Raw genomic sequence first — 11,085 nt, 5'->3', positions numbered from 1 at the left:
GGCGCTTGGAGGGACTTGCGTTGGGCCTGCCGGAGCCCAAGGTGCTGCTCGGACAACTCGTGCTCGTCGCTCAGGGTGGGGGAGCAGTGGCGGGGGACACAAAGGGGGCGGGGTGAGGGGGGGGGCGTTGTGGGGGTGGGGGCCGTTTGCGGGATACAGCGTTGCCCCCCACCCCTCGTACACGTGGATGTTTTCTCTGGGCGCTCCGGCTTCCTCCCGCGCATATAATAAACATCATTCCTCGCCTCAATGTATCGACGACCACAGAGCTGAGGCCAGTGGCAGGCCCCTGGTGGCCTTTCAGTGTGGCCCACTGATGTGTGCCCTCCCCACCGGACCAGACACTCGGTGAAAACGCCCACCCATCATCATCGTCGTGCCTGCTGTCAAACTCCTAATGGTTTCAAATGGTGTGGCAGCCCTCACACACACTGACGATGTCTTATTGTTGGTGCCGGCACACTGGCTGGTTTGCTACTGGGCGGCAAGACAGGCAGGTAACGCGACACGCCGGAGGCTGGGCGCCACGGTGGCCAGGAGATGTTAACTACCTCGCCTGGTCTACAGGAGGTCGTGGGTTCGATCCCGACTCTGACGCCTGCTGCTGTATATTTGGAGTTGCGTGTCTCTCTCACATCATCATCACGGTGGCTAGGAGATGTTAACTACCTCGCCTGGTCTACAGGAGGTCGTGGGTTCGATCCCGACCCTGACGCCTGCTGCTGTATATTTGGAGTTTGCGTGTCTCTCTCTCTCATCATCATCACGGTGGCTAGGAGATGTTAACTACGTCGCCCTGGTCTACAGGAGGTCGTGGGTTCGATCCCGACTCTGACGCCTGCTGCTGTATTGCGTGTCTCTCTCTCTCATCATCACGGTGGCCAGGAGATGTTAACTCCCTCGCCTGGTATACAGGAGGTCGTGGGTTCAATCCCGACTCTGACGCCTGCTGCTGTATTGCGTGTCTCTCTCATCATCACGGTGGCTAGGAGATGTTAACTACGTCGCCTGGTCTACAGGAGGTCGTGGGTTCGATCCCGACTCTGACGCCTGCTGCTGTATATTTGGAGTTTGCGTGTCTCTCTCTCTCTCATCATCACGGTGGCTAGGAGATGTTAACTACCTCGCCTGGTCTACAGGAGGTCGTGGGTTCGATCCCGACTCTGACGCCTGCTGCTGTATATTTGGAGTTTGCGTGTCTCTCTCTCTCATCATCACGGTGGCTAGGAGATGTTAACTACCTCGCCTGGTCTACAGGAGGTCGTGGGTTCGATCCCGACTCTGACGCCTGCTGTATGTTTAGAGTTTGCGTGTCTCTCTCTCTCTCATCATCACGGTGGCTAGGAGATGTTAACTACGTCGCCTGGTCTACAGGAGGTCGTGGGTTCGATCCCGACCCTGACGCCTGCTGCTGTATATTTGGAGTTTGCGTGTCTCTCTCTCTCTCATCATCATGGTGGCTAGGAGATGTTAACTACCTCGCCTAGTCTACAGGAGGTCGTGGGTTCGATCCCGACTCTGACGCCTGCTGCTGTATATTTGGAGTTTGCGTGTCTCTCTCTCTCATCATCACAGTGGCTAGGAGATGTTAACTACCTCGCCTGGTCTACAGGAGGTCGTGGGTTCGATCCCGACTCTGATGCCTGCTGTATGTTTAGAGTCTGCGTGTCTCTCTCTCTATCTCATCATCACGGTGGCTAGGAGATGTTAACTACGTCGCCTGGTCTACAGGAGGTCGTGGGTTCGATCCCGACTCTGACGCCTGCTGCTGTATATTTGGAGTTTGCGTGTCTCTCTCTCTCTCATCATCACGGTGGCTAGGAGATGTTAACTACCTCGCCTAGTCTACAGGAGGTCGTAGGTTCGATCCCGACTGACGCCTGCTGCTGTATTGCGTGTCTCTCTCTCTCATCATCACGGTGGCCAGGAGATGTTAACTCCCTCGCCTGGTCTACAGGAGGTCGTGGGTTCGATCCCGACTCTGACGCCTGCTGCTGTATATTTGGAGTTTGCGTGTCTCTCTCTCATCATCATCACGGTGGCTAGGAGATGTTAACTCCCTCGCCTAGTCTACAGGAGGTCGTGGGTTCGATCCCGACTCTGACGCCTGCTGCTGCTGTACATTTGGAGTTTTGCGGTGTCGCTCTCTCCCCGTGGTCGCGTGGATTTTTCTCCGGGTCCTCCGGTTTTACCCTCCACATTTAGGATCAACATCACGCATTCAGAGTATTTGGCTGCTATAAATTTCCACATGATGATAAGCCACTTTGTTGAGATGTCATTTGTGATGGCCATATCGCTTCTGAAAAAAAAAATCTACGTAGCTCCAGTAGGTCTTTTCTAGTAAAATAAAAAATTGTTTAAAATAATTTTAATTTAAAAAATGCGAGTTCAAAAGCATGGTTGGCTACGCACGGTACGAAAGAGGTTCAATGTATGTACAAGTGCAGGGGCCTTGCGGCTGAGTGGGTGGGGCCATGAAAAAATGGGTTGTGCTAGTTGCTGATTGGGTGTGGCTCTACAAAATGGGCTTGGCCAACAGAGGGAAGAGGGCGGGGCTACCAGCTCCCCCCACTCCCCCCCACCCACCCACCACGGGTGAGCTTCCCAGAGATTTGGTAGCTTCAGATTTCTGGGGGTGTCTCCATTGCCCCGATCGGCCCCAAGCGACCTCTCTCTTGTGTGAGTGACCGTTGACAACCTAAGCCCATGCGTGTACCCCTCCCACCCTCTGACCCCCTCCCTCCGCCCCCCCTCCCTCCACCCATTGACCCCGATATTCCCCCAGGGTCCTCTAAGGAGGAGTTTGAACGCGGATCAGATCCAGGAGGAGCTGCAGAGTCTGGGTGAGGGCAATCGTCGGGCGGGGCTCTCCTATCGGTGGCTAACGCTGCTGCACGCGGCTGCCTGTAGTCCATCACTGTGGGTGGTAGCAGTAGAGCGAGGCGGAGGTGACTGACCACCGGCGAGTGAGCGAGGGGAGTGGCGGGAGTGGTTCTGTGAGTGCTGGATCACCGCTGACCCCCCGTGCGCGTGTTTGCATCTGTGCCCTGGCAGGTCTGTCGAAGGAGAAGTCTCGCTGGCTTCCTAGCCAGGTTCGTCTGGCGGTGCAGCAAGTGGGGCTCATCCCTGAAGCCGACAGGGCAGAGGATGTTGATGACGACGACGACGATGACGACGGCGGCACTGCATAACGATGCTTCGTGGTCTGATAATTACCACGTGATAGCGGTGGTTACGTGTGCGTGTGTGTTGAACTTCTTTTCCACTGCACGTAGCCAACCATGCCAACCATGCCAACCATGCCAACCATGCCAACCATGCCAACCATGCCAACCATGCCAACCATGCTAATCGGGAGTTGCCGGGGAAGGACAACAAACTAAACACAAAAGCAGTTCTAAAGAAATGAGTTTGTCAATCTAAATGATGATTTAAAAGTGCACGGCTCCAGTGGCTTCCTATTATCGGAAGGAAGAGACCCATAGAGACCCACATAGAGACCCACATAGAGACCCACATAGAGACCCACATAGAGACCCACATAGAGACCCACGTAGAGACCCACGTAGAGACCCACGTAGAGACCCACGTAGAGACCCACGTAGAGACCCACGTAGAGACCCACGTAGAGACCCACGTAGAGACCCACGTAGAGACCCACGTAGAGACCCACGTAGAGACCCACGTAGAGACCCACGTAGAGACCCACGTAGAGACCCACGTAGAGACCCACGTAGAGACCCACGTAGAGACCCACGTAGAGACCCACGTAGAGACCCACGTAGAGACCCACGTAGAGACCCACGTAGAGACCCACGTAGAGACCCACGTAGAGACCCACGTAGAGACCCACGTAGAGACCCACGTAGAGACCCACGTAGAGACCCACGTAGAGACCCACGTAGAGACCCACGTAGAGACCCACGTAGAGACCCACGTAGAGACTCACGTAGAGACCCACGTAGAGACCCACGTAGAGACCCACGTAGAGACCCACATAGAGACCCACGTAGAGACCCACGTAGAGACCCACGTAGAGACCCACATAGAGACCCACATAGACCCACATAGAGACCCACATAGATCCAGAGACTAATGTAGAACTACAGAGACCCACAGAACCCCACAGAGACCCACCGAGACCCACACTCATATTTATGGATGTTGAACTTATTTCGAACAGTGCGTAGCCAACCGTGCTAATTGGGAAGTGCCGGGGGAAGGACGGCAAACTAAACACAAGAAGCAGTTGTAAAGAAATTAGTCAATCTAGATGACGACGATTTAAAAGTGCATAGCTATAGAGGCTTCCTATTATCGGGAGGAAGAGCGTTCCAGACGGTCGCAGAAGCAACCTCTTTGTTCGATGTGTGACGATGGTTGACGATGCATGACGGCGATTTGCGATGTTTCTCGATCCGATAACGGTGACGTGATCGCGACGTTCGCCAGAGGTCGCAAACGGGTTTTGATTCCTTACCCGTACCCGTACCCGGCCGCACCAGGGTCGCAAACGGCTACCTGTACCCGTACCCGGCCGGGTACGGGTAGCCGTTCCCTACCGGTACCCGTACCCTACCCGAAATGAGTGACAAACGGTTACTCACCAGTGACTCACGGCCTACCCATACCTGGCCGCACCAGGGTCGCAAACGGCTACCCGTACCCGTACCTGGCCGGGTACGGGTAGCCGGGTATCGGGTAGGGTACGGGTATCGGGTACCCGGTTGCGACCTCTGACGTTCGCCGCGATGTGACGACGTTTCCTACTCTGACGACGTTACGCGACTTGTGTGCGTGCGGGGGGGGGAGCGGCGGCGCAGCGGTTAGCGCGATTGGCTACAAATTCCGGCCTACCCGAGTTCAATTCCCGCTGACGGCCAACACCAGCGACGATTATCTGACTCAACAGAGTCGTGTGTGCACATCACCACTGGGGAGACAAAGGCGGCTGGGCTTGATGCTGCCCACCCCCACCCCCCATTGTGCGCTGTGCCGTCCTTTATAGGTGCTCGCTAACAGCACTTGCCCCAAAAGTCTGTTAAGGCTACACGGGGGGTCTTTGTCTTTTTATGGGGGAGCGGCGACGCAGCGGTTAGCGCGACGCACGAACTCGGCGACCCGGGAGCGATTCCCGCTCGCAATCGTCGGCCTCCAGTAGGCCTCAACGTGAGTACCCGGTGCGGTGTGCAGTGAGCATCGCCACTGGGGAGACAAAGGCGGTGCTGGCCACCCACCACCCTCGCGACGCGCCTTCGTGTAGATGCAGCTACTCGCCAACGGCACTTGCCCCGACCGCCTTGTTAGAGGCTACCCGGGGGATCTTTGTCTTCGCAGTGGGAGGAGAGGAGGCCGCTGTTGGCGCGGGCGGCGCTGGGCCGCGCTCTCTCCATCAACCAGCTCGTCGACCTGGAGTGGAAGTTCGGAGGTCAGGGTTCAACATCGATTACCTCTTTTCGTTTTTGTAGTTTTTTTTTAATTAAACGTGAGATTTGTGTGGTGCGAGAGTGTGGTGTGCGAGCGTGTGGTGTGTGTGTGAGACTGCTGTGCGAGTGTGTGAGCGAGAGTGTGGTGTGCGAGTGTGCGAGAGTTTCTGAGTGAGTGTGCGGTGTGTGGAGGTGGGGAGTGGTGGTGTAGCGGTCAGCGCGCTGCGCTACGAACCCGGCGACCCGAGTTTGATTCCCGCTCATGTCCACCAACACCGGTGACGATTATCTGAACCAGTCCTCTGGACCTCCCCTAGGTCGACTCAACCTCAAATGAGCACCTGGTGCTGTGTGTAAAAAAACATCACCACTGGGGAGACAAAGGTGGCCGGGCGTGGTGCTGGCCACCCACCCCCTCGTGTGCCACGCCGGCCTTCATAGGTGCGACCGCTCACGAACAGCACTTGCCCCAACAGTCTGTTAAGGCTACACGAGGGAATCTTTGTCTTTTTTCTTTGATCCCAATAGAGTAATTTTTTTCTAATTCTGCAAATTTGGGTCGTGCCGCCGGCAACACGGTGTGCCCAACTCTTGCGCACGACTCCTCGGGGCTCCTAGCGCCGCTGCGAGTGAAGCGGGCGTCTCCGATGAGAGCGGTGGGCTACGAGCGGTGTGAAGGAAAGTTGATTTGGCTGCGAGCCGTTGAACAAAGACGGTCACCGTAATCGCGTGGCGGCCGTCTGGAACGCTCTTCTCATACTGGGAAGGCAGTGGAGTTGTGCGCTTTTAAATCATCATCTAGACTGATGAACTAATTTCTTTGAAACTGAGTTTACATTGTTATCCTTCCACCGCACCTCCAATTCGCATGGTTGGCGACGTACTGCGCGAAAGAAGTTCAACATAGATACACATACAAAATACATACGTACGTAAAGCCGGCACGTGGTATTATTGCGGTTAATACGCACACACTCTGTAGAACAGGGGGAGATCACACAAAATCCACTCACTCTGTAGAACAGGGGGAGATCACACAAACTCCACTCACTCTGTAGAACAGGGGGAGATCACACAAACTCCACTCACTCTGTAGAACAGTGGGAGATCACACAAACTCCACTCACTCTGTAGAACAGGGGGAGATCACACAAACTCCACTCACTCTGTAGAACAGGGGGAGATCACACAAACTCCACTCACTCTGTAGAACAGGGGGAGATCACACAAACTCCACTCACTCTGTAGACCAGGGGGAGATAACACAAACTCCACTCTGTAGAACAGGGGGAGATCACACAAACTCCACTCACTCTGTAGAACAGTGGGAGATCACACAAACTCCACTCACTCTGTAGAACAGGGGGAGATCACACAAACTCCACTCACTCTGTAGAACAGGGGGAGATCACACAAACTCCACTCTGTTGAACAGGGGGAGATCACACAAAATCCACTCTGTAGAACAGGGGGAGATCACACAAACTCCACTCTGTAGAACAGGGGGAGATCACACAAACTCCACTCACTCTGTAGAACAGTGGGAGATCACACAAACTCCACTCACTCTGTAGAACAGGGGGAGATCACACAAACTCCACTCACTCTGTAGAACAGAGGGAGATCACACAAACTCCACTCTGTTGAACAGGGGGAGATCACACAAAATCCACTCTGTAGAACAGGGGGAGATCACACAAACTCCACTCACTCTGTAGAACAGGGGGAGATCACACAAAATCCACTCACTCTGTAGAACAGTGGGAGATCACACAAACTCCACTCACTCTGTAGAACAGGGGGAGATCACACAAACTCCACTCTGTAGACCAGTGGGAGATCACACAAACTCCACTCACTCTACAGAATAGGTGTAGGACACACAAACTCTACACAGTAAGTGCCCGAGTCGGTAATCGAACCCAGGCCTTCCCTGCTGCGAGGCGGTGAGTGTCACCATGGCGCGGCCACCACCCTGGTACCGTTCCGGCCGTGCCGTTCCATCTCCCCGCCCTGCGCCCCCCCCCCCCCCTCTCTGTGCCGTTGCGCTGGACACAGTGACCACGGGCAGCAGTGAGGTCACCGCACTGGGCAGCATCTTCCTGCAGGTGAGCCCCTCCCCCGGGCATCGCTTACTTCCCTCTGCCTGTCGTGGCGTGTGTGTATGTGTGCGTGTGTGTCCATAGCGTGTGTGCGTGTGTGTGCGCGTACAGTGGCACCTCGGTATACGTCGTTAATTCGTTCCGGAAGGTAGAAATTATACTGAAAATGACGTATACCAAACGAATTTTTCCCATAAGAAATAATGGGAAAGGAGAAAGTCCGTTCTAGAGTATAAGAAATTATATTTTACATGGCATATGGGGTTGTATAAAATAATTTAGACACTAATTACTAAAATGCATGCATAGATTAAAATGCATAAATAAATTTAAATAAATTGAAATTTAAATAAAATGTAACATCACTTTACCTTGCCATCTTGAATGAATTTGCAAAAAATTCACGTTAAAATGACAAAAAACACGTGAAAATTCACAGTTCTAGCAAGGGTCGTGCACTGAACGAGATCTACAGGCAGGCTGAGGAGCGGCGCTTTGTTTCAGTCGTGAACGGGGGTCTACGCGGGTACGCGGTGACTCGTCACGACCCACACAAGTTCTAGCAAGCGCATCGTATCCCAAGCAAGACGTCGTATCCCAAGCAAGACGTCGTATCCCAAGACATTTTTTCTCTCGTCAAAACACGACGTGTACCTAATTCGACGTATACCAAAGCGGTCGTGTACCGAGGTATGACTGTATTTGTGGGGAGCGGGCGTTCGACGCTTCACGTGCCCTTCAAGTGCACGTAGCCCGGCACAAGCGCCGTGGTGACGTCACCGCCACTTAGTGGCGTATGGCGGTTGTTGTTGCTGTTGCTGTTGTTGCGTGGGGAGCGGTGGTGTAGCGATCAGCACGCCGCTCTCTGAACCCAGCGACCCGAGTTCGATTCCCACTCACGGCCACCAACACCCAGTGACGATTATCTTAACCGGTCCCCTGGGCCTCAAATGAGTTACCTGGTGCGGTGTGTAGTAAACATCGCCACTGGGGAGACAAAGGCGGCCGGGCGTGGTGCTGGCCACCCACCCCCTCGTGTGCCGCGCCGGCCTTCGTTGGTGCTGCTCGCTGACAGCACTTGCCCCGACAGCCTGTTACAGGCTACACGGGGGACCTTTGTCTTTGTGTGCGGGCACGGGGTGAGCGGTGTCGCAGCGGTGAGCGCGCTCTGCTCCACAAACCCGGCGACCCAAGTTGGATTCCCTCCCCCGGTCACCACCATCGGTGACGATCATCTGAACTCATCCTGGGCCTCCCATAGGTCGACTCGGACCTAAATGAGCATCTGGTGTTGTGAGTGCAAATGTCAGCACCGGGGAGACAAAGGCGGCCAGCCGTCATGCTGGCCACCCACACCGCTTCGTTGGTGCTACCCGCTGACAGCACTTGCCCCGACAGTCCGTTACAGGCTACCCGGGGGATCTTTGTCTTTGTACGTGCGGCGATAAATGCCGCAGCTGGTGTGTCCGCCAGTCATCTCGGTGGGTCAACCCCTGGCACCCCGGGTCGGTCCCGTGACCCCCTCCTGCCTGCGGCGAGCCTTCCACACATTGCTCGTGGTCCCAGCCTGCCACGGTGCACCTAGTCTGGCACAAGCGTGGCGGTGGCGGTGGTTGTTGTTGTTGTTGGTGTGTGATGATGTTTGTCTCTCGCTCTCTGTCTGTGCAGCTGAAACTCGTGCTGAGGAAAGGAACACAGCTTCAGAACGTCTACCTGGGTGAGCGAGCGTGGGGGTGAGCGAGCGTGGGGGTGAGCGAGCGTGGGGGTGAGCGAGGGAGGGGGTGAGCGAGCGCGGGAGTGAGAGGGGTGAGTGAGTGTCTGGGTGAGTGGGGGATGAGTGAGTGTCGGGGTGAGTGAGTGTCTGGGTGGGTGAGTGTCTGGGTGGGTGAGTGTCTGGGTGGGTGAGTGTCTGGGTGGGTGAGTGCCAGGGTGAGTGAGTGTCTGGGTGAGTGAGTGTCTGGGTGAGTGAGTGTCTGGGTGAGTGAGTGTCTGGGTGAGTGTCGGTGTGAATGTCGGGGTGAGTGAGTGTCTGGGTGGGTGAGTGCCAGGGTGAGTGAGTGTCTGGGTGAGTGAGTGTCTGGGTGGGTGAGTGTCTGGGTGGGTGAGTGTCAGGGTGAGTGTCAGGGTGAGTGAGTGTCTGGGTGAGTGAGTGTCGGGGTGAGTGAGTGTCGGGGTGAGTGTCTGGGCGAGTGAGTGTCGGGGTGAGTGAGTGTCGGGATGAGTGAGTGTCTGGGTGAGTGGGTGAGCGAGTGTCTGGGTGAGTGAGTGTCGGAGTGAGTGAGTGTCGGGGTGAGTGAGTGTCGGGGTGAGTGTCTGGGTGAGTGAGTGTCTGGGTGGGTGAGTGTCTGGGTGGGTGAGTGTCGGGGTGAGTGAGTGAGTGTCGGGGTGAGTGTCGGGGTGAGTGAGTGTCGGGGTGAGTGAGTGTCGGGGTGAGTGAGTGTCGGGGTGAGTGTCTGGGCGAGTGAGTGTCGGGGTGAGTGAGTGTCGGGATGAGTGAGTGTCTGGGTGAGTGGGTGAGCGAGTGTCTGGGTGAGTGAGTGTCGGAGTGAGTGAGTGAGTGTCGGGGTGAGTGAGTGTCGGGGTGAGTGTCTGGGTGAGTGTCTGGGCGAGTGAGTGTCTGGGCGAGTGAGTGTCAGGGCGAGTGAATGTCGGGGTGAGTGAGTGTCGGGGCGAGGTGAGCGTCGGGGCGAGTGAGCGTCGGGGCGAGTGAGCGTCGGGGCGAGTGTTTGGGTGAGTGAGCGTCGGGGTGAGTGTTTGGGTGAGTGAGTGTCTGGGTGAGTGAGTGTCTGGGTGAGTGAGTGTCGGGGTGAGTGAGTGTCAGGGCGAGTGAGTGTCGGGGCGAGTGAGTGTCTGGGCAAGTGAGTGTCGGGGTGAGTGAGTGTTGGGGCGAGTGAGTGACGGGGCGAGTGAATGTCTGGGTGAGTGAGTGTCTGGGTGAGTGAGTGTCTGGGTGAGTGAGTGTCTGGGTGAGTGAGTGATAGGGTGAGTGAGTGTCGGGGTGAGTGAGTGTCTGGGTGAGTGAGTGTCTGGGTGAGTGAGTGTCGGGGTGAGTGAGTGTTTGGGTGAGTGTCGGGGTGAGTGAGCATCGGGGTGAGTGTCTGGGTGAGTTAGTGATAGGGTGAGTGAGTGACAGGGTGCACGTCTCCGTGTGCATTGCAGAGCTGACGCTGCCGCAGTTCTACAACTTCCTGCACGAGATGGAGAGGGCGAAAGCGAGCCTTGACAGCTTCCTGTGAGAGGGGGCGGAGGGAGGGAGGGAGAGCGGGGGAGAGGGAGGGCGGGGGAGGGAGGGAGGGAGAGAGGGAGAGGAAGGGGGCGGAGGGAGGGAGGGAGAGCGGGGGAGAGGGAGGGGGGGCTGAGGGAGGGAGAGGGGGGTGGAGGGAGGGGGGGAGAGGTTCGAGAACTTCCTGTGAGAGGGAGGGGAGGGAGAGGGGGGCAGAGGAAAGGGAGGGGAGGGGAGAGGGGGGCAGGGGAGAGGGAGGGAGAGGGAGGGAGGGGAGAGGCTCGTGAGCTTCCTGTGAGAGTGAGGGGGGCAGAGAGAGAGATGGGACGGA

At 56.3% G+C, this 11,085-nt stretch overlaps 1 protein-coding gene across 1 annotated transcript; it reads left to right on the top strand.

Annotated features, from left to right (window-relative positions):
- Positions 1-5: 5 nt before the first annotated feature.
- On the top strand, positions 6-10,814 carry LOC133340714 (COMM domain-containing protein 7-like; the record flags this gene model as incomplete). Its single annotated transcript, XM_061549105.1, has 7 exons — positions 6-86; positions 2,789-2,846; positions 3,058-3,095; positions 5,341-5,431; positions 7,488-7,537; positions 9,200-9,248; positions 10,691-10,814. Coding segments are annotated over 7 exons (444 nt in total), but the record flags the coding sequence as incomplete, so codon positions are not given.
- Positions 10,815-11,085: the final 271 nt, after the last annotated feature.

This window comes from Lethenteron reissneri, chromosome 10 (genome assembly GCF_015708825.2).
Source record: "Lethenteron reissneri isolate LAM-NWPU_2019-01 chromosome 10, ASM1570882v1, whole genome shotgun sequence".
In the NCBI taxonomy this organism is placed as follows: Eukaryota; Metazoa; Chordata; class Hyperoartia; order Petromyzontiformes; family Petromyzontidae; genus Lethenteron; species Lethenteron reissneri.
This window is presented reverse-complemented; position numbering and strand designations above follow the sequence as displayed.